General features: G+C 32.5%; 1 protein-coding gene across 3 annotated transcripts; it reads right to left on the bottom strand.

The window, feature by feature from the left end:
• Nucleotides 1–3577: 3577 nt before the first annotated feature.
• LOC130447988 (mucin-2) lies at nucleotides 3578–22568 on the bottom strand. 3 transcript variants are annotated; one of them, XM_056785103.1, is made up of 16 exons: nucleotides 22168–22562; nucleotides 21657–21718; nucleotides 21462–21535; nucleotides 15956–16040; nucleotides 15764–15855; nucleotides 13362–13597; nucleotides 13007–13297; nucleotides 12771–12884; nucleotides 12330–12507; nucleotides 11803–11990; nucleotides 11486–11746; nucleotides 10475–10799; nucleotides 10129–10419; nucleotides 9804–10075; nucleotides 8541–8583; nucleotides 7299–7385 (listed from the first exon to the last, which is right to left on the bottom strand). In XM_056785103.1, exons 1-15 carry the CDS (start codon nucleotides 22237–22239, stop codon nucleotides 8557–8559), a joined length of 2568 nt encoding a protein of 855 aa, XP_056641081.1. In that variant the 5' UTR covers nucleotides 22240–22562; the 3' UTR covers nucleotides 7299–7385; nucleotides 8541–8556. The 3 variants fall into 3 exon arrangements, with proteins under 3 accessions (XP_056641071.1, XP_056641091.1, XP_056641081.1); XM_056785093.1 differs by lacking the exon at nucleotides 8541–8583 and having other exon boundaries at nucleotides 3578–7385; nucleotides 22168–22568; XM_056785113.1 differs by lacking the exons at nucleotides 8541–8583; nucleotides 21462–21535 and having other exon boundaries at nucleotides 3578–7385; nucleotides 22168–22197.
• Nucleotides 22569–24545: the final 1977 nt, after the last annotated feature.

Consider the following 24545-nt stretch of genomic DNA (forward strand, 5'->3'; position numbering starts at 1 on the left):
ACTTATCTTCTATTCTCTTTATAGGTTTCAATGTAGGGTGCTTCTAAAAGGCGACGTTGTCATATCATATCATAGAGAAAACCATACTTAGCATTCAAAACAAGATTTCTTGCGGCAACTATTGGTTATTAGATAAGTTTTTTTTTTAATTTTCTACAATTGATGATTAACTTTTTATGTTAATCAACGAATCCTTTGAAAAGGGGCTTTTCACCAACATCAATAACTATCGTTCTATTGTATTATTACCAAATCTATTGAAGATTATTGAACGACTAGTGAAAAATCTTTCTTTTCAAACATTAAATCTTAATAGCTCAACAATTTGGTTTCCTACCTAATGACGCTATGTTTTCTGTTCTCAATGAAATATATACCACTTAACAATAAATTTTATACGGCTTCAGTGATTTCGCTAACGCCTTCGATTGTGTTGATCATAAAATTCTGATTAACACAACTAGAATATTATGGCATCCGAGGTGTAGTCGTGGCCTTCGATTCTATAGGGACTGTTTTTTTATTTACCTTAAAAATGATGACGAATTGTTGTAAAATTTCACATGAAATGTGTATGGCAATGAATATTTGTCGCGTAGATATGTTTTTGAGTGATTTAAACGTTTTTAAGATGACCGAAATGTTAGAGATCGCCCTTCCACGACAGAAATGGATGAAAATTTTTACGTGCGAAAAGTCTGTACAAAACTGATACCTAAAATCCTAACATTTTAACAATAAGAAACCTAACCTAACCTAACTTAACTTAACCAAACCTAACCTAACTAAACAAAAATATTTGTATTGACGTTTTGAATGCGATGGAGAATGACTGAAACGTATGACGAATCAAATTCACATTGAAAGCTACAAGTTTTGTGTCTGTTGAAGCTGTAAAAGAAATACCGGTACGCGTACTTCCTATTATGTTTCGAAGACAACGGGAGATTCGTATGGAATGCGGTAGGGATAAGGGAAGGGTTTATATTGAAGGTGAAGATAATAAATAAATATCAAAATAGAATGTTTTACATCGAAAGTTTGCTTATTTAGCCACTTTCTTCTCGATCTATTATTTTTCTTATACGTCTGTCTGATACCGTTTTTCTTATTATTAGCCCTTACTTATTTGTGTTGTCACTTCGTTTGTGTATTTGTCGCTCTTTCATATATTTACTAGCTTCATCATATTATTTCTGGCTTTAGTTTTCTACTGTATTCAGATGATGTGGTATTGATACATCTGATTATAGTAGAAAGTTCGTCTTTACTGGTTTCAGATTTATGTAGCCGATTTTATCCATAAAACTAATATGCTTTCTCTTCCCCCTTCTCCCTCTTCTAATTCCATTCTTGATATTTGTGCTCTAGCATTTGATTCCCTAATTACTTTCATCTGTTTCTCTTCTATCTATTATGTCAAAAGCTACTTTGATATCAATGAATTTTATAAACATTTCTTCTTCTTCTAATTTCCTTTTAATTAGTTGTCGCACTATAAATATCATTTCTTTGTCCTGCTGGTCTGAATTCTTATTTATATTCTCCACATTTTCTTAACCTATTTTTAACTATTCTATTATATAACTTACAGCCTGTTTTTACTAGGCATACAGCTCTAGAATTATCCAATTCCATCTGGCTCTTCTTTTTTGTATACGCATATTTCCCAAATCTTTTTGTTCCAGCCATTAGATCATTTCTGAGGCTATTCCATCTCCTCCACTGGCTTGTACATTATTTTCTTCATGTGTCGCTTGTTCTACTTCCTTCCTGCTTATATAGTGATGTTTTTGATCTTCTTCATTAACTTTTTTATCATGTAACAATGTGTTAACTTTATCTCCGTAATATTTAACCTGCTTTTTTATTAACTTATACTCTTTTTTTACTTTTCTTTTATTATTAGAATATGTTTAGATCTCTTCTTTCCATTAGCTGACAATTTTCACTGCCGAAAAAGAAAAGCTAACACGGGTAGATACGAGAAAATCGATTGTTTACCCTACGTCCGCCATTTTGACATAGACGTATCTGTTTTTTAGATTGTCTATTTGATTTTTGATAACGTCATCTAGATCCGATTCCAACAATCATTATAAAAAATATTTCACTATTTTTGAGATATTTATGATCAGAATTATTTTATAATGAATTGGATGAAATTTAAAACACCATTAAATTAATATGAAACAGTGCCAGATAAGAGAGATTTGGCAACGTCGATAACGGTGTACTTATAAGAGATCTGCTGATTTATCACAATCTGAATTAGCGTTAGATGAATTACTAGCATAATTATTAAGCTCTCTGCAAATATCAAATATGAGAATTCTAATTAGAAGGAATCGAGAAACTAGTGAAAATTCAACAAATTCCACAAAAATTGATGGGGTGTTGACTCCATGAAGTCGCAATTCATCCACGTGAAATTTATTTATCAAATAATATAGAAGTCTGATACAGAAGTGATCTGATATAGAAGTCTTTTTTGAACTAAATAATGAAAATAATTTCTTTTATAATTATCTAATACTTTTCTGTTGACTTTGCGTCTTCTCGACATCCACATGTGTTCATTAGTTGAATATTGGAAATTGATCGATTAAGATCGAAACCCATTAGCAGCACGCCACGCCACGCGAAAATCGATTGTTTATCCTACGTTCGCCATTTTGAGGTAGATTAAAGTTTTTAGTGAAAAAAAAAAACCAATTCTGAAAATAAATAATATAGAAGTGGTCCGATATAGAAGCCTTTTTTTACCTAAATAATTGCTTTTATAATTATCTACAACTTTGGGTCTTCTCGACGTCCACGTGTTCATTAGTTGACTATTGGAATTATTGGAAATTGATCGAGTTAAGGTCGAAACCTACTAGCAGAACGCCACGTCACGAGAAAATATTGCGCGTCAGACAGTGTAATTGTGAGTGTTGGTGATGTAAACAGTGTTTTCAGTAGAATAAGTCTTTTTCTTAACTAAATAATTGCTCTTATAATTACCTTCTACTTTTCTGTTGACTTTGCGTCTTCTCGACGTCCACATGTCTTCATTAGCTGATTATTGGAATTTTCGGAAACTGATGGGAGTTTTGAGGATCGAAACCCACTAGCAATACGCCACGTCGGTTTATGTGACACTTTTTCTATGAGAAACACTTGTTGGAATTAGAGTCAATCTTTAATATAAACCCAATGCGATAAAACTTTTCCATTGATTGGCATACAAAGGGGCCATATTGAATGGAAAAACATAATACGCACACATATCCGACAAGTGGCGTGTTTCTAGTTTCGGCTTTAATCGGATTTTAGTTCCTACCTTGGTGGACCAGTAGGTGAATGCTAATTTGTCTATGGTTTTTTAAATCCTAAGAATTATTTTTTCTTCTTCAAATTCTCATTCATGAGCAGTGTCTTTAATAAGATGCTGTTGAGGGCGGTTTTTATATGTTCAGCATAAAAATGACTTTTTAGTATTTAACTTTAGTGCAAAGGTAAGTAGGTAAATAATTGATAATTGCTCAATAACAATCATCAAAATATTGGTAAATAAAACAAAGTTAGATATTTTTTAGTTTTTAATAATCTTACAACACAAATCAAGCGAACTCCAGAAACCTTACACATTGTCTTAACTAGTAACCATACTTCGAAAAGTATTAACGCATATGAAAAGTCATAGACATTAATTGTTATTATTATATACATTTTCGAGTTGTTTCCAGTAAATATTAGAGCTATTATACATTCATTTAGTAATTTTTTCTTCTTTTACGTTACAAATATAACGTTAGTTTCATTCGGTTTGATATAGGATTGCTGCAAAATCAACAATTATTAGCATCAGCAATAATCTTCGGTGATTTTAAGGCTTAAGGCTGATAATATCAACATCGGTAACAATTGATGCTAATATTTAATATTTCCATTCTTATTTTTAATACTTTTATCATTTATTAATATCAGCAACTTCTGATATTAATCTGTTTCGAATCAATTATTGATACCAGCATCTCCTGATATTAATCTAAGAAAAATCAGCATCCGTGGACTATCAACAAAGATAGTAATTTAGTATCATTAATATCAGCATCTTCTGATATTTATCTGCTTCAAATCAATCATTAATATCAGCATTGATATTTACCTGCTTTAAATCGATCATTAAAATCAGAATTTCCTGATATTGAGCTAGATTATCAGCATTGGCAACACTCGATTCTTATTTTTAATGCTTTTATCAATGTATTAATATCGGCGGCATCTTCTGATATTGATCTGTTTGGAATCAATTATTGATATCAGCAGCTCCTGATATTGATCTGCTTCAGATCAATCATTAATATCAGCATCTCCTGATATTACTCTGTTTCGAATCAATTCTTGATATCAGCATCTCCTAATATTAATCCGAAAAAATCTACAACAGCTGATACATTAAAAGAATTGGCAACAATCCTGTAGATATATTTAGAATTATCAATTCGATGGGGTTGCGTTCCATATAATATGTTGATTTAATACAAGAAAATAATAAATTTAAGAATATGGAGAAACAATTTTTTGTATAATTAGAGAATAATAGAATATTACGCGGCATTTTGTCATTATTGACATTTCTAAATGTTGACATATGTCATTGTAGTGTCAACTGAACAAAATTGAAATTACTATAACAATATTAGCGAATATTCTCTGATTGGTTGTTTGATAGTTCAGGAATGATACTAGATATTTTCATTGTTTGAAAAATAATTAAATAATGAAACAAAAACTTACTGAGTAAGTAATTATTGACATTATTGACGGAAAGCAAATAGTTGTATGATATAAACGTGGTTTAAGAGTCCAATTGCGTGTAATAATTCGAAATATTTATGGAACGCAACCGATCAACAAATATAATTATTAAAAAATTAAATTTTTATAAAATATAAACATAAATTAAAGCTTCATAAAAAAGGAACTGAAATATTTTAATCAGGAAACAGAATATTTAATAGAATTATTTTAAAGTCAATGCGTTATGAATTGTTCAACAAAATTTACCATTAACCTGCATATATGTAGTGTATACAGATTGTCCCATGTTATCGTATTCAAGTAATATCTCGCTCAAACGACAGAATGAAAAAAAATTGTATTAAATCGCCTTCTTAACGAGGTGAAGATTAATTACATTTCATAGTCCCATGGTAGCTACACCTCACTTTTATATTTTCAAATACCACCTGTATACTGTCATTGAAAATTACGTGTCCTTATGGGGATATGTGGTATGAGCTAAAATAATGTGTTCAATTTATATAAGGGATATAAGGTTGGGGATAGTTTGGAAATAAGGAGATTCTGGATACAGTCCAATTTGGTGGATGCGGGAAATTCTAGAATCCGAGTTATCTAGAAATCCGTTTTATATAAATAGGCGATGGTTTATCAAGGAGAAAGTCAGTAAATAATCTGATGTCTTAGTGTATAGTTTAGTGTATACATAAATTGAGAAAGCAAACAAGAAGTGTACAGGTCAATAAACACGTTATAATTTTTTTTTCATTGTTGATACATAACGTAGAAATGTAGCAAAAAAATCTAAAAATTTGAGCTATATAAGGATTTATTTTGTTCTAGAAACTGAAAAAAGAAAATGCGTTATTTTTAATAACATAGAGGTAGAAGTTAAAGTATCAAGTTAAAGACCTTCTAATCGAACAAAACTCTCTAAATATATAAAAATTGTACTATAAAATAAAATGTTGCGTTCTAATTGATAATACTACAAGTTTTGAATATATTAACATCTCTTACATAATTTAAATGTTTATATACATTGTTACTGAAAGTGGTTTTACTACTTAAACAGGCTATTTACAAATATTTAAAAAAAATATTTAAAATCTAGTTCGCAATGAAAACGGAAAATATGTCATCGCAAACAACGTGTATCTAACAGACAAATATCAAAAATTTCTTCAGTTGATGTCACGTGGTAAAAAACTCTGAAGAAGATGAAGATGATGTTAAAACAATCGGTCACGGATCTGACAAATAGAGGTCACCACAAATCACATCTTCTAAACATAAATTGTTAAATATCGAAAGAAGATTAAAAATTTCTTCGATTGATGTGTTACGTAGCAGAAAACTCTGAAGAAGTTGAAGATCATAGTGTTGAAACAATTCACATTATCAAATCAAACGAATTGTAAGAACGCCTACAATATTTTCTGGAATACCATTTCTTTTTACTAGAATCTAGTGGGAATATGGAAGCAAGGCTTTGTTTTGAGTTACAGCTCCATAACCTGAGCAATTTCAAAAAAAAAATACACAGAAGATGAAAATATTGTTTAAAGTAGATACAATCCAAGGTGATGTAATTTTTTGATTTGTATGAATTCGATATTGAGAAATTTATTATGACAAATATCAAAAGGGGGAAAATAAACATCCGAAAACTACCCAATATGGACCTTAATAATGACGCGTCTACAATAAATGAATGATGGAATTAATAAGTTTTGTGAATCTGTTTTTTCTACAATAATTAATTGATTTATGAACAATGAAAATTTTTAAATCATCATATTCCGTTTTCATTGTTAATATTAATATAATCCATAATTGAATCGATACTACCTTACTTTTTTTTATTCTTGAACCTACTATTCTACTAACATTTATAAAAATAATTCAGTCAAGTTAATGTAAAATGGACGTTACTAAATACACCAATTGAACATTGTTGGATAAAAAAATGTTATTACTATTAAAATAATATCAAAATCCACCAAAGAAACGCTCGAAAGCTAGTACGGTCCTGTTCTTGTCACTTGTCCAAATTCACTCGACAACGTAAACAAAGAATAGGACCGTACTGGCCCTCGGACGCAATATTTTTTTATCAAGCACTCAAAATAAGGTACATATAATAATACATCATAATACGATATATAAGATTATAAAGTTAAAAGGATTAAGGGTGGATTTCGATATTTCAGCTTAACGATATGTTAAAACATGTGTTAGATAGATTTAATTCGAAATTTAATACCAAAATACCAAAAATAATATATTTAAACGTCCACCAGTGGACGTTTCAAATTGGTTACTATAATTTAGTGGATTAGAATAAATTATTTGGCAACAAAAAAAAATTATTCCAAAAATCGTACTTCGCATAAAAATATCAAATTTCAAATTAAGTCCAAACCGAAACTATATTAAATCGACAAGATATATTAAAAAGATTATACCGAGTGATTAAAATTTCACTAGCATATTTTCGGAGCTGATCGATCGTTCGTTGATTTGGCACGTTTCAAAGTTGCCCCTTTTTTAATTTGATCCATCAACGATTCATGACAAACTTTCGGATCAGGCTGAAACATTAAAATAAATCTTCTGATCTTATCACAAAAATTACTCAAATGTATATTAGTTCTTGAAGGACATGACAAAAGGTGTAAGAATAAGTGGCAAAAATTGTTATTAATAAAGCCACTGCTCCCGATGGAATACCACCAATTGTAACATGCAAACTCTTTTCCCTATCCCCTGTAGATTTGAAACTTGTTCGGGATCAACCCATACCAAAAGACAGTTTCCAACAACTACTGCTTCGACTGTTTTAGTCCCAAGGTCATGGAGATATAGATAGAAGCATAGATCAATCGAGGATCTCCTGGTCTATGACCCAACGTAAGGACCGAAGCTTTGAGGTCCAGTTAGTGTTCCCTTTGTCACCTGATCTCTTTCTCCAGGTCACCACCATCAATACCTATCTTGGAAACATTTTGAAGTAGTATCGAAGCAATCTCATTGAATTTAATGCAAAAAAGATCAGGATATGGTTCTGTTGAGGACTCTTGTTGAGTGTTGAGGTTGAGAGCATAGCAGCGTGGCGTAATTATCTAAGGCAGCTATCTGATGATGATCGCCTCAATACACAAACGAGCAATTCGACTTATAGGCGATCCAGTGTTCACCAAAAAAGTTTAGAACAAAGAAGAGAGGTCGTTATTTTACCGATACTGCCACTTCAGATGCTCTTCCGAGCTTTACAACATAATCCCACCTAGAGTAGTGTCTCCAAGACCTACTCGAGAAGTGCACGTGGCTCATGAGCATCGAGTTCACGTGCAGATGTCTAGAACGTCAATTTATCGGAGCTCCTTTCTTGGGAGAAGTGCGAGCTTGTGGAATCAGATATCAAGACACGTTTTTCATGAACACTACAACATGCAAAAGGTCCATATTCACATGGCTCGAGTGTAATAATGTTTACCCTCTTGTGCTCGCTTTTTAAATAAAAAAAATAGTGAGGATAGTAATAGTTTTAATAAGGGTGACGTAAATCTTCAAACGATTAGTAAAAACACACATCAAGAGTCACCAAAGTATTCATTTAAACCGTAAACTACTATCTCAAGGTATTTATAGGTTAAGATAGTATTTTATCCTTAAATGAAAATACAGGACTCGATTGGAATGAGGAAATAATTTCAAACATTGTTATTTTACAACTCAATGCTCACCTTTCACGATTTAAATTTAAAATTTTTCGTTGTGGTCGAATGTCTGTAATAATTCATAATCAGTCAGGACAATTTTTCCTAGCCAATATAAACATAAATTCAAATATATAGGGTGTGCAGGCATTAGTATGGAAAAGTTTTTAAATAGACAGGGTGATTGGAGCTCTATCACAAAACAACTACTGGAATAAATTGTTCCATAAACATTATTATTAATATTTACAGTGGATCAAAGTTATTATAGATCAAATTTTCAAAATGTTGGGATTTCCAACATTATTATGGACAAATTTTAAATATATAGGGTGGTTCAAACATTATTAAGGAACACATTACAAAAATAAAATGACTGAGGCATATTTACTTAGCAGCTTTTAAATATATAGGGTGTTTTAAGAATTAGTGAACAACTTTTTCAACCAGCAGTTGTTTAACCATATTTCTAAATATACAGGATGATTCAAGTAATATTAGCGATTTAATTTTGAATGAATGGGATGGTTCTAGCATTGTGATTATAACATTAATATGGAACAAATTTACAATAAATTGTTGTTTAATCACAATTTTAAATATATAGGATGATTCAAGAAGTATACATTTCAATATACAGGGTGGTTAGAAGAAAAATACAAAGCAATTTTTCAAAAATATAGTGTGATTCAAATATTATGGAACAAATTTCAAAACTGGTGTTTTCAAACCTCAGATATATAGATATATAGTATTATATCCAGCACTATTATTGTTTATTGTTAATTATCCATGAATATAAAGGGTGATTTAAGCAGTGATACGCATCACATTTTGAATATACATGGTGATTCAAGCAATTTTGTAAAAACTATACAATTCAAACATCATCTTTCAAATATATAAGGTGAATCAAGCATTATACAAAAAATACAATATAAGCTGATAAAAAATCATAAATTTCAATATAGAGGGTGATTAGAAGAAAAATACACAGTAATTTTTCAAAATATGAGGTAATTCAAATATTATGGAACAAATTTCGAAGCTGGTGTTTTCAAAGCTTAAATATATAGTGTGATTCCAGCACTATTATTGTTTATTGTTATGGAACCGTGAATCTGAATATATAGGGTGATTTAACTTTCGCAAATAAGGAGTGATTCATTCATAATTGTGTATTTTTGAATATATAGTGACTCCAGCATAAACTGATATAATTTTGTATATAAAAGTACCACTTTCAAGTATCAATTCACAGGTTTACCGTTGAAAAAACATTTTTCTCACCTGCGCTCTACTATTAATCATTTGACGGATCTTATTGGCCTTCAATTGAGTCGGTTGAGCGCTTAGAGTATGCGTCTGTGAAAGTTTGGCGTTCAAAGAATCCAAAAAACTTTGACCCGGACCAGATTTGTGATGATGAGCGTGTTTATTAATAGGAGAATTAGTCGGTGTGGTACTATCATCGGATAATCTTCTCGATGATTTCGGACTGAGATGCGGCGTCAATTTGGCGCTAAGCGACGCTATGAAATTAGAACTGACGCCACCGGGACCTGAAAAATAAATTTACGAAATGCGAAGATAAAATTGATGAAACTTTATTTACCATCGGATTTTCTATCGGCGCTTTGCGATCGTAAATTTTGTATTCGTCTCATCGTAGTCGGACTACCGGTTATTTGTAACGGTTGAGCGTAAACCACGCCGCCAGATTGCGATAAATACGATACTTTGGATTGATTTTGAAAAGTACTCAGTAGAGGAGTCGCGAATTGTGTCTGTGACGTAGTTTGGAAGATATTTTGGGACGAGGTCGACATGCGTCTAACTGAATTCGGGCTGGCCGGTGTATGATTCAATTCCGTCAAAGCCTTTACAGTTTCCGCGACGTTTATACCTGAATTAGATAAAAGTTAAAACGACAAAATTCCACAAATAATTGACGTATTTACCGGTAGTCGGTTGTTGTTGTTGTTGTTGCTGTTTAGGCGGCGGTTGAATAGAAGGTTCCAACAAAAAAGGCGGCGGCGGTGGCAAGTTTTCCAAACTACCTATAGTGGACGTATTTGTTATAGACGACGTTCTCCTTATCGGCGGTGGAGGTTTTTGACTTTGTATAGATCCTCTTCTCAAAAGTGTATTACGTAACGTTCCTGTATTACTCATATTTTCTACGTGATGTATTTCCTCGAAATTGAAAGTAGTTTGACTTCCGTATCCGCTAGATGATTCTAAGGAACTTTCGCTCGTACTACTTTCTTTTTCGCATTCGCCAGCCTGAAACGAATGAAAAAATAAAATGAATTATCGTCTGGCCTGTTAGTTAACATCATAGATTTAACCTTTCTAGCAATTTCGAGACACAATATAAACGATTAGCCTGGAAGGTAGTAGAAAGATCTAGAACGTCTAAACAAGGCTTAGAACGTTGGAATAAGGTCTAGTACGCTAGAATGAGGTCTAGAACGTTGGAATAAGGTCTAGAATATTGGAATATGGTCTGGAATATTGGAAAAAGGTTTGCAATGTTCTAATAAGATCTGGAACGTTCCAATATGATCTGGAACGTTTTAATAAGGTCTAGAACGTTCTAATAAGGCCTGGAACGTTGGAATAAGGTCTGTATTGATGAAATAACGTCTGGAACGTTAGTCTGGAAGGTATCAGAGATCTGGAACATTGGAATAAGGTCTAGAACGTTATAATAATGTCTGAAACGTTACCATAAGGTGTGGTTATTGGAATAAGGTCTGCAACGTTCTAATAAGGTCTGGAATGTTTGAATAAGGCCTAGAACGTTGGATTTAAGTCTTTAATGTTGGAATTAGGTCTGAAAAGGTGAAATGAGGTCCGAAAATTGGAATAAAATGTGAAACGTTGGAATTTTGAGGTTAGATTTGACGAAAACAAGATATATAATTGAGCATTATCGCGGCAACAGATAGAGAGTTGATTTTTTTTACCTTTTCTGGTGGACTAGTGAACTCCGTAGGAGGAGGTGGCGGGAAGCCCTTATCCTGATTTTTGGCAGCAGCCGCCATAATTGCGAGTTCGTGCATATTTGCGTACGTCGGTTGGGTATTAATTTTAGATAAATGAGACGGTAACGGAGACGGTTTTTTGATTACCGATAATTCTGCCCCCGGAGGCAATACTCTTACACCCTGCGTAATTGTTTTGGCCGGAATCGAAGGACCGCTTGGACGTTCCAAGGAAGAACAACGCTAGAAACAACAATAAACATTTAGAATAATATTGGAAGTTATTTGAGATTACTTACCAAAGGTAGAGGCGGTTTAGATAGAGACGATTTAACCGCAGTTCCCGGACTTTTGGGCGGTACGATATTCGAAGTTGTATCTGTGGGTCCAGTTGATGTAACCGGACTAGCTGGTTGAGATAAAGTCTGATCTGGAGCTTGGAATGTATATACGGTTAAAGGAGATCGCTGATGTCCTTTTTCGTAAGCTGTAATAAAATAATGTACGTTTTGAAACTCAGCTTGCAACTAATTTTATTATTTTTTTATTTATAAAATTCAAAATAAAATAGAAGGCATTCAAGTTCGTTCGACCCATTTATAAGAATGGGAGATAAGCGGGGCTGGACAGGAGAAATTAAGAATAAGATAGCAGGAAATAAAACAAAAGACAGAGGATAGGAAAATCGAAAATGGAGCCCACGTAATGACTTAACTCTTGCATGATTTACACCTGAAAAGGTGGAAAGGTTTCAGGATTAAATAAGTATTTAGAAATGGTGGAAATTAATAACACAAATATATTGATGCCACTAGTGTTTTTTTACCTGATGATATAGTATGTGGTCTATCGTTGATGATTGCGGAAGCTGCTCTTTCAAACTGTATAGTTTCTTGTAAATTTGGCCACGTGGCTGTCGTTGTTGGAGCCGCAGTTACAGGAAAAGGAGTACAAGGAGTACTTGAACTGCTGCTGTTGTTGCTGTGTTCTGACATGTTGGATATCTAAAAAAATAAATTTTGTCAAACCCCTATAATAATTAGATCAACTAATATGGCAGACAATATGACTTCGAAAAGGTCAAAGATTATTTAGTAGTAAGAATATACAAATTTTCTGAATGGAATCAACTATGAACAAGTGGTTAAATAGGTTCCGGAAATGCCTATAAGAAGTGAAAGGAAACTGTCGCCCAGAACGCTCGTCGATATCAAGTTTTGATGTAAAAAATTTTTTTTATATAAATCGTTTCAATACCTAAACTTACCTGGGTAGCGCTAAAAGCTGAAGGTGGTCTTAGAAAAAGTGTATCTTGTGACATAAATCCAGAATCTTGACTAGATACGGATCTAACACGCATTGTACCACTACGACCTACTGGCTGTTTGATAATAAAAAGAAAATAAAAAAAAAATTAAAATAAAAACATAAATAAAATCAACTACACTAAATAAATAGAAACAAAACAAAACGTCCAATTGTAAATTTGTTATATAGATTTACCTGTGAAAGTGACCTTTGCCATGGATGACTGGGAGAATGGTGACTTTTGGAACTGCTCGATGAAGAGCTATTGATGGAACTTATGGAACACATGGAGGATTTTCTCGAGCCTAAGCTGGACGGCGAAGAAGGCGGTGTTTGAAACGACCAACCGCTCTCCGAACTTTTTAAATCCGCTATAATTTGTTCGGACGCTGGCGGTAAAGATTTTGGATCGTAGGTGTGTTTTTCTAATTGTTGGACGGCTTCTTGTAAATGACCCATTTCCGTAAGCATCGCTATTTCTTCTTCCTATTCAATAAAAAATAAATAATAGTAAAAAAATATATTTAAATTCGTTTCAACGAGATTTTACCACAACTGGTTTAAGCAGTCCGACGAACGAACAAAATCTAGTTCTTTCTTCGATCAAAGCAGCTCTAACGGCATGCTTTTCCGTTTCCTCCAACAATTGACGTCTTTCGGTAACATCTTGAAGTCCGCATTCGAATCTTTTCTGCACATCACCGCCCACGCCTTTTTTCAATTTTTTTTGTAACCTCAACGTATCTGTCGATCTTTTCTTAAGTTCGGATTTCGCTCTTTTGAAATCTAAATAGAGAAATTTTGATTTAGGAGAATCAATGTTTGCATATAAAGCCGACCGCCCACAATTCAACTGTTTTGAAACATTTAATCTTGCAATAGTAAAACTTTTGTATTCAGACACAGATGATGAAGACGTCTTTGATTATTATCAATACCACAGACAATGCAGGATACAGCGAGAATATTGGATCCATCAGTACCTTAGTCAAAATTTGAGTTCGCAGCAGCAGACAGATACAACGTTTATCGAATATCGATAAAAAGCTATTTTTCCAAAAATTTGAAGTTTAGTTCTTGACGATCATTATTTCATATTGAAAAAAATTAAATAATGATGAAACAACCCCGCGACCGCGAAATCATGATTAAGTACAACCGATTGCAAACTAGTTTCATTCGAGTCACCTCGTATGCGGCTTCCCGATGTTATACGTTGTCAAACCGTTGCAAGATCAACTGGTTTCAAACCTTTGTTTCAAAACAGTTGCCCCGTGGGCGGTTGGTCTAAAAGAGCGGTTTGGCGGTAAACTGTTTCTTCAGAGTTTACTGTGATTATATTGTTAATTTTCCCCATGTTTATGACATCATCTATCAAAATTTTACTCAATTAGATTAGTTATAATACTGACATAAAGAAAATTGTTTTCGTTGTTAGGTAAATACGGAGAAAAAAAGAGTTTCCATTGTTATATATTTTTAACGTATTACATCACTCAATAAGTCGTGTGACTAACACACAGATGGCGCTACTATTGTTAAATCTATATGACGTTTATGAAGTACCAACTTTCAAATGACTATGTATCAAATTTCATGACATTTCGATTAGCCAGGAAAAAGTGACAGCTATTTAAGTGAAGCTAATTTTGTTATTTTCAAAACAATTTCGTGTGTTAATTTATCATTGCTTCTTGATTTAAAAAAAATACTGTAGAAGTTCAACAATGGCTTCAAAAGTGTTAGCCGGATTATGTTCCATCGACAATTTGGTGCAGTGGTACAGACATAGATGATGGTGAATGTTCTGGTCATCCAATTGAGGTTGTTACTCCAGAAAACAAAAAAACTCCACGAATTGGCTAAATCTAATCGTAAATTGATATTGCGTGAGATAGCTGAGGCCGTAAAGATATCAGAAGTCTACAATTCTGCATGAACATTTGACCATTAGAAAGCTTTCTTCGAAATTTATTCACGGTCGATCAAAAATAACGCGTTGATGATTCAGAGCAGTGTTTGGTCATGTTTACACGTAATAAATCACATTTTTTGTTTTGATATGTGACAATGTATGAAACAAGGATCAATTACTTCACTCCGAAATCAAAACGATCATCATTTGAGCGGACTGCAGCCGGTGAACCGAATCCGAAGCGTCCAAAAACACAACAACAAGCTGAGAAGGTTATGGCTTCAGTATTTTGGGATGTTCTTCATCGACTATCTCCAAAATGCAAAAATCAAGCAACGATGACCTCATACGTTGAAGAAAAAACCACTGTTTAATCAAGACAATGTACATGGTGTTCAACTACTACTGTGCGAACTCAAATAGAGATGACGACTGTTGGTTTGAATTGCTTAACATGCAAGAATCTGTCTCGGAGGTTGTGTATTTTCTACATCTACATCAATGATCAACGGAGAGATAAAAAACCTTAACGACGAGGAGGCATTGGTATTTTCGACCTACTGACTCGGTGAAAATCTAGTAGCTCTAAAACTGGAGGGAGACGAAAATATCACATTGAGCATCGAGACCAGGAAAAGCCTCTGCAGACTATAAAACCAAAGGAAGAAGCTAAATTTTGATAAAGACCAAAGTATGTTGAAACCAAAAATTTGAGCTCATAGAAAGCTCATGGAAAAGAGACTTAAAATCAAGTTAATTCACGAAACACACAGGTCTAAAAAGTAAAAGGTTAGAAAGAAAACAAAGTATTGGTATTTCTTTTATATTATATGGTAACATTTATATTTTTTCATAGCTGTTACCTAAAAAACCATTTTTCTAAATAGATTATAGTGGAATTTTTTCATATAAGTACAAAATATCACATAATAATTATTAGACCTGATATAGCAAAAAAGCAAATATTTTTTTGTCGTCAAACCGCCATCTCGTGTCTGTAAAATTCATAAAATTTGTTTAAGAAAAATATATTTTACCTCTCGTATGGTCTTTGTCCAAATTCACGACTATTTTCTTCCATTCTTCTAATTTTTCTTGTAATGGAACAATCAAACATTCCATAATGACACTACAAATCATATATATTTCATATAAAATAAATTGTTGTTTATAATTCGAAATCAGATTGAAATTTAGTACAAAAGAAACAACAACAAAATTTTTATTACCTCGTAAACTTTTTGAGTCTATTTTCGACTGCTTTGTGTCGTAAGCATATTCGAGTTAGAGCTGTTCCTATTTCTCTAGTTGCTCCTATAACAAATATAATGAGAAATTTCTTATATCAACAAAGTCGATAAGAAAATTCACATGAAACCAAAGACGTTACTTTGGACGAGAAAGTGGACGAAACATATAAAAGGACTAACGTCAAAATTATCTTGAACGACTATGTTCGATTCTACAGAGTGTACCTGGTGTGTTTGACGAAACAAATAATTCTACACTACTTGAAAGCTAGGGAAGGCTCATGCTAATGGTTAACAATCCGTAACTTTTACAGGGACAGCCTGTACAATCTAAAGTTTACAAAAATGGATTTCTCAACAAAAATAGTTCAAGAGTTATGCAGATTTTTAAATCGTTGTACATTCCAAGGAAATTGTTTGCCATAAAGAAACATTTGAAGAAAATTATCATAAATTGTAATTATGTATTCAATATATTTAAAGGAGGGATAAAAACATTTCTCATTGCATACTGCATGCTGTTGAACATCGTGTTACTTACATAAAGAAAAATTGAAATGTTAAAAATTTACTTGGTTAGGACAACTACAAAAAAAACTAAAATAAACACACTTTCGGAATCTACGGAAGACATTTCCGTGAATTGTATGTGACATTTTGCGTAAGTTAGTTGTGGGATCAACATCTCCTGCATCTAATGCATTTTGCTCTAAAGTTGGTGTTCGTATAGTTCGATTTTGACCTTCTCCATTTCATTTTATAAAAAATAATGGAAACTGGTTTACTTAATTCAAGTAGAAAACCTGTTTTTTCCAAGTTCCATAAATCCTAACAAAAGTTGTACAATCATGTATAATTCTGCACGGAAAGCATTCAGTATACAACCTTCTGGTTTCTAACGAGTTACCAGAAGCCAAACCATATATCAAATGCATTTTTCCCATTCGTATTAAGATAAAACATATGGATTAGAAGACTTTTCATTAAACTTTCACATTTGGAAATGGGTAAAACATCATACTGCATATTCTACCAACGATCTTCAAGCATTCAACTTTCTTATTTTCCCTGTTTTATGGTCATTGGGATACTGATTTTTTTTCCACACAGGCTTCCACTCCAAGATACGAGAAAACTAAAAATTGGTGTGCTCAAGACATTCTGGAAATATTTCTTTTCACTTACTAGATGATATCGTAAGAACTAGAGAACAAAAAAAAGTCACAAGGTTATAAATCGAGTGAGTTCGGTTAATGAGACATTAATTCAATGTTTTTCTCCTTCAGTTGTTTGATGTGTTTTATGGGAGCCGACATGCGGATTCCACCTAAATGTTCATGCCAAATGGATTGTGTTGCAGTCTGCTATATCCTAAAACAAGCCTCTAACTGTCTGTGAGTTACATTCCGATCATCTTTAACCATTTTGGCGCACAGTATCGACGTTTCACGTAATGACAATCGATTTTGGTTTAGCTTCTCGACATTCATCACATACGGACGCAGGACCATAGAGGAAAAAAACAATGTTTACAAATGCAGTGATGTGACCAATATCACGTGATAAACGGCAAAGTACAGCATTAACATTGAAAAAATAGATGCTGCACTTATCTTAAATGTAAAACTTATTATCTCCCCTCAAGATTAGAGAAACAGAAAATTTTTTGTAGAGAAAGGAGGTTTAATCATCTGAACATAGGTTTGAGGTCTATATTGGCGATTTAGAATAAATTAGATGAGCTAGGGCGTGAAGTTCGTTCATGTATCTCGCTAAAACTTTCACCCATCGATTTTTTGTGTGCCCAGAACTTGTTTGGGATTTATGCGGCGCGGCGTACCTCTTCTGGTTTTAAAAAGTTTGAATGGAAGATCTGTAGCCTTTGTTTATGAACACTCGCCTCGTACTCACAGAGATGCTCTGATGTTTCCTTTAGTTCCTAGCAGAATCGATAAGAACTAAGGTTTAAGGCAAAAACTTAAAAGTTAACCCTCGTAATAAATAAGTTGACAGCAGGAATTATTATGGACACTTTTTCACTTTTTGGAAGACTTGCAATCTCTTCTTCTCAGACCTCTACAGATTAACATCAAAGAGTAGATTGCTAGACAGCAATACTGGATATAATTCATGATCAATGAATACGAAATTTTATGTTTTTTTTTTTAGATTGATTTTTAAAACCAAACAGTTGCGTCTAATTAACGGACAAGCTGATATCCGACAGCCATTATATTCTAACGCGGAAACATCACGTGATAAATTTTTTAACAGCATCACACGAAAAGAAATAAACACGCTTACAGATTAAATTCATATGGAATATAAACCCTTTTAACTAAAAATAGACAAAATATATCGCCTTGAAAATAGGGTGCAATGGCCTTTTTGCCGACTATCAACGTTGCAGAAGCGTTTGTTATATTGTGAGAAAAAATGTGGGTCAATCGATGAGGTTTGTGCATCCAGCGGTATCGCAATAAACAATTATACGGTTTTAATACTAAACTAAGCACGCGTCTTTTGTGTATTCCATCAATTTCAATCTGAACAACTCAATTATATATACTACCGGTTAAAAGTTTTCGCGCACCCTATAATTTACGTGATACACAACCAATAAAAATGATACGATCGATTTTGATATACGAGGATGGTTCCAGAAGTACCTGGCTCAACAAAGAAAATACCTTATCCTCTTTTTAGATCCATACACTTTTATCAGCGATGTTTTTATAATAAGAAGCGACATCACCTCTTCATTGTTTAAAAATCTTTGACCACTGAGCCATTTTTTCAACTTTGGGATTAGAAAATAATCAGAGGGAGCTAAATCTGGTAGCAATTCAAACTTTTATTCATTCATTTTCCCAGTGATTTAACGGATTTGTGAGCTGGTGTATTGTCTTGATAAAATAACACTTTCTTCTTAGCCAAACGCGGCCGTTTTTGCTTGATTTCTTCGCTCAAACGTTGCTATAATTCCGCATAATAATCGCCGTTAATAGTTTTTCTTTTTTAAAGATAGTCAATGAAAATTATCCCACGCGCATGGCAAAATAACTGACCTTGCCTACGGATGGAACGATCTTTGCCTTCTTTAGGGCCGGTTCTCCCTTTTAGGTCCATTGTTTTGATTTCTCATGTCCAAATTTTCAGTTAATATGCGATGTATCGAACTATTTGAAATGCCCACTGTCTCTTAGCTCGCGTACTTTCAGTTGACGATCATCCAGTCTGGAATCATCACATCATTTGGTCGACCACTGCGATGCTCATCAGCATTCAGCTTTTATATTGGTTAGGCAAATGCCTTTTAAATGAAAGTATTATATCACATAACGATGTTTACAAATTCACTGAAAACCTTCACTATTGATGGCTGCCAAATAAATACTAAACAACTTTCGTCAAACTGTATGGATTATATACTTTCTAATCTCTAGGTCAGGCCAGGTACTTCTGGGACCGTCCTCGTAGATCTCAGTCACGACTTTGTGGAATTTTTCCTGGCAAATTGATCTCAGGAGAGATGACCCAAGTTGGCCTCTACGCAGCTCTGATTTAATATCTATGTACTTTTTCTTGTGGGGTTATGTCAAATAGTTTACAAACTTACAAAGCGACTTCCCTGACATGATTAAAAGAAAATATTGGTCACGAAATAACGGCCATCACGGTTAATACTCGATTAAATGAATGGACTATAACCATTTCAACTTTTCACATATAATGAATAGTAAAAAAAATTGATTATATTATTGTGACGAGTATATGTGAGAAATTAAGTTTATTATAGAGAAAACCACCATGTAACATCTTATTTATATTGTTTTCAGCCAGGTAATTTGATTCGCCCGATAGGTGAATGGACTATAAACATTTCAACTCTTCACTGTTAACGGTCCTGTTCAATTGACACAAAAATTAATTTCGCGAAATAAAAAAATTTGTATGTGCGTTTGTACTAATTTTAAAAAAAATATTCCATAAATTTCAAAAATTACTTCATTAATAGAAAGTTGAGTTATTGATGAGTAAGGATTGTTTTTACAACCTCGCGTATGTTCGTAAATTATTTTTTTGTCCCTACGAGGCCAAATCTACATAAAAATATAATTTACTAAAAGATAGACAGACACATGTTGGAAATTTTTAACCTTACAAACATTTATTTACAATTATCTTTTTTTTCCTATGAGACTAACAAATATGGACGAATAACAACTAAGGATATACGAGAGGAGAATAATTAGGATATAGTAAATTCAATTACAGTAAAATGAATAGAACGGACACGTTAAAAAATGGAAAAACGACAGGGTACAAGGAAAATTACAGAATAGAGACCGAACGAGAAGAGATTGACCAAAAAATAGATGTGGAAGATCAGATTGTGCGAGATATACAATGAAATAGAATAGGAATGAAATGTGGGCTGACCATCCACAAAAATACAGGGTCGAAAGAGCTCAATTGGAGCTGGTACAATTCTCAATAGAATGATTAACGTATATACACAGTGTTGCAGGTTTTCTGGTTTCCCTGTAACCTGGTGAACCAGTCCACCATCCAAATTATTGACAAAAAAAAACCAAATAGAGAAGAGTCTTCTGGCCAATGGTCGTTCGATTTCCCTCCTTTCCAGCGAGCACAACCCTACGCAACCTTCAGAACCCCAGCCTTGCAGAGAATTAACTCATATATCAGGGCCAACTCCAACAAACCTATCTCTTATAAAAAACTTCCCTTATCCTACATCAAAAATTTTTCAACGAATCTCTCTCTTTTAACGGATTTTATGGCTTACTAATTGACATAATTTTGCACGGCAGTTCTATATATATTCAATTTTACAGTTTTTAGAAAAATTATTCACATAATTTTGATAAAACATAAGTTTGTTAATCATTGGGTGAAGTAGGTCATAATCACATGGCAGGAATTTTTGACAACTATTCTTCTTTACACAGGTTTTTCATTAAAATTTCCATTATCAAATAAAAGCATATGCGAAAATAAATGTACACGTTTATTGATTAGTCCTTAATCATTTAGAAAATTGATATGTACCCAAACCTGGTTTTAAACCAAAAACTGACAAAACATTAATAAACTGTCCTGAGATATTCAATTTGCAGTCCTTAAATTTATATAATAAATTGTATTTGAAATAAAAAAATACCTCATTGAATTGACTACAAAGTAATGAATAAATGATAAACTGTACTCAAAAAATGTCCAAACATTGTGGAAGGTTTGTCTTTATTTCCTTTAAAACTGTCCTTAATTTTATGCAATAACTTTTTATCGCATCAAACTTTTTATTCAACATTTCTCTCAACATCCTCTAATTTCCATAGATTTTTTATGAGAAAAAATAAGACTATAAAAAAGCAGATAAAAGAAAAACAAAGAAACAAGTTTATGACAAAAAATTCCTTTCTACATGTATACAATAGCTATTACAATGACATTAACTTACCTCTAGTATTAGTAGCAGAATCAGCAATTCTTTGAAATGATTCTAAATATGCTGTGACTGCCAAAATAGTTGCCCTATACAAAAAATAAAAGTAGTAACTAAAATCTTGTTGTTTCATTCTACCCCTGTATATATTTTTTTAATTTAAATAAATAATAAAAATGAAATTTCCAAGTGCACAATTTTAATACTTACTTAAGGGAAGAATGTAGCTTGGAAGCTTTTGTAACAAAATCTTCCCATAAGGGCATTCCATTCTGCAAGAAACATTAAAAAAATACTTTAGCAAATTATGAGATATAGTTGAATATGAAAGGGTTGTCCTAATTTATAAAAACAACATTTAATTAAAATTGTTTGACATAGATATTCGAAAGAGGACTCATTTCAAAATAATTGCTTATAATAACCTAGATTAATAATAATTGACAGTCTAATAAAAAACTTACGACATTATGTAAATAACCAAATATTGAAATATCTTAAATTCAATATTACTTTCTGAATAATTTTAGTATATTTAATAAACGCCAAAAAATAATTCTACATGCACATTGATAGTAATATCTTTAAATTATTTATTCCGGATCGTTTCTGGTTCAATAATTCTAAACTAGATGCAATTTACAGTCGTGTTAAATGAAAATTTGATTGGAGAAACCATAGTTATTTTTAACCAGTTTATTATGCTAGTTTTATAATTTACCTTCATATCCTGGATAATTTGTTGAAAGAGTCCGCCCAATGCTCCAGTTTCACGTTCCATTGCACTATCCATTACAAGAAAACTGAAGCGATTACAATAATTTTATCATCTGCCCGATTCCAGTTTACGAAGCAAAGGGAATGTCTGTTTACAGTTAGTACGAGTACACAATCTACCCTTCGCAAACACACGATCACATGTAAACTTAATATTTCACTTTATAAAGATGCACTTATTATAAATAATTTTATATCATTCTTATTTGGAATTGGAATATAGGCGAATATAACAAATTGTAGTTTTTCAACACTGCTCCTATAACATCCTTGACATTTCTTCATCTATCCCATTCTTCTTTTATATACCTCGATTCTGACATTCTAAATTTTCTTAAATCTCCGTCCATACTGGAGTGATGTAATACTACTTACGCCCCCACTATACGAGTTTAAGAAGCAGTAAAATAGAAATCTATACTATTAATAGGTTAGATATTTGCAGAAGATGGCGACGCTATCTATCCTATTTAACCCACGTATTGATTTTGTAAATTTATAAGACATCTTATATTTTTGGAGATGACTTTATTTTTATTTAGAGATAAAGGTACATATTATACGTTCCCGATAGAGTCGAAACCATTTGAGAACCAATAAATCTATATTATTAAATTTGGTTTTTGTAGTGTTTTCAATTTTGATCGACCATTTTGCTGCAGTTGAATAAAGTCATTCAGGTCTTATGGCTTCCTGCTTGAAGGTGTTATCTTTGTGTCGGTCTTTGATAGAAGGTAACTTCAAGATATTTAATATTCAACCTAGTTCGAATATTTCATTCTGAAGATTTTTAGAATGTAATTGTTCCTCCTCGTAAATGGAACTGGAGTGTTTTTTGAAGGGTTAATGCTCAGACTTTTATTGACACACCATTTTTGAGCGATTGATTGGGCAAATGCGTTTGATTCACTATGATATAATCATACTTTCCTCGCATGGTTATCACCAGGACATCGGCGTATCCGCAGACCTCAATCCTCATTCGTTAAAGTTATAAATTTACTTGAATAGACCACAAAAGGGACATTCACTCTATATACAGGGTGTCCCACGACGAGTTAAAACTATCTGCATATATGGCAAAATACTTATAGTAGAATCATGAAAATTTCTACATTTGGGTGTTCGGATACGATCTTTTTGACTAAAATATTTTCAAAGATGGCCGACTTCCGGTTCTATCAGAAGTCTACTGTAATTTTGTTATTTTAAATAGAACACCCTGTATATTAATACATTTTTGAAATCTAAAATTTTAGTATACTTTTGTCTAAGAACTTTTTTCGAAAAATGCATACTTTTTGAGTTATTAATTTTTTTGTACAAAATTTAACCATTGCAGACCCTTATAAATTTTTTTTACGCTTTACCCTTAAAGATATGGTAAATGATTTCTATTCGGTTGCTTTTAGCAAAGTCAGACGTATTTGAATTTATGTTTGTATGTATATTTTTCATTTTATACAGGGTGTGTTCAAAGCTTAACTTCATAAATATCAAATTTCTTTATTTTTTTAAATAGAATCACCCGGTTTTTTCTATTTTAATGCATTAAGGGGTGAAAAATAAGGCAAATTTATTTTTTATACACACCTTGACAAGATGGAGAAAAATACTTTTTTATTTCTCAGTGCTTATATCAACGGGTCAAAATAAAATTTAGACCACACCTGTATCTCTAAAAATTTACAGAAAACATTTAATATCTGAATAACGGTAAGGTTTAGGTACAGGAGAGTATACATAAATTTACCTTATTTTTTACCACTGAATTCATTAAAATAGAAAAAAAAGAAATTTTATATTTATGAAGTTAAACTTTGAACACTTTTTCTACACGCCCTGTATGAAATGAAAAATTTTTCAAAATAGATTCAAATACGTCTGACCATGCTTAAAACAACCGAACAGAAACCATTTTCATATCTTTAAGAGTATCCTTATTAAAAAATAATTTATAAGGGTCTGCATTGGTCCATTTTTTAACAAAAAAATTAGTAACTCAAAAAGTATGCATTTTTCGAAAAAAGTTCTTAGACAAAAGTGTACTAAAATTATACGTAGATTTCAAAAATGTATTAATATACAGGGTGTTCCATTTAAAATAACAAAGTTACAGTCATCTTTGAAAATATTTTAGTTAAAAAGATCGTATCAGAAGACCCAAACGTAGAAATTTCCATGATTCTACTATAAGTATTTTACTATATATAGCTACTTTTAACTCGTCGTGGGACACCCTGTATCATGAAAATATCATCAAATATTGTGCTCATTAGTTTCCCTATGTGAATGAAAAAATAAATTACTTGTTATGTAATT

This window comes from Diorhabda sublineata, chromosome 1, assembly GCF_026230105.1.
Source record: "Diorhabda sublineata isolate icDioSubl1.1 chromosome 1, icDioSubl1.1, whole genome shotgun sequence".
Lineage (NCBI taxonomy): Eukaryota > Metazoa > Arthropoda > Insecta > Coleoptera > Chrysomelidae > Diorhabda > Diorhabda sublineata.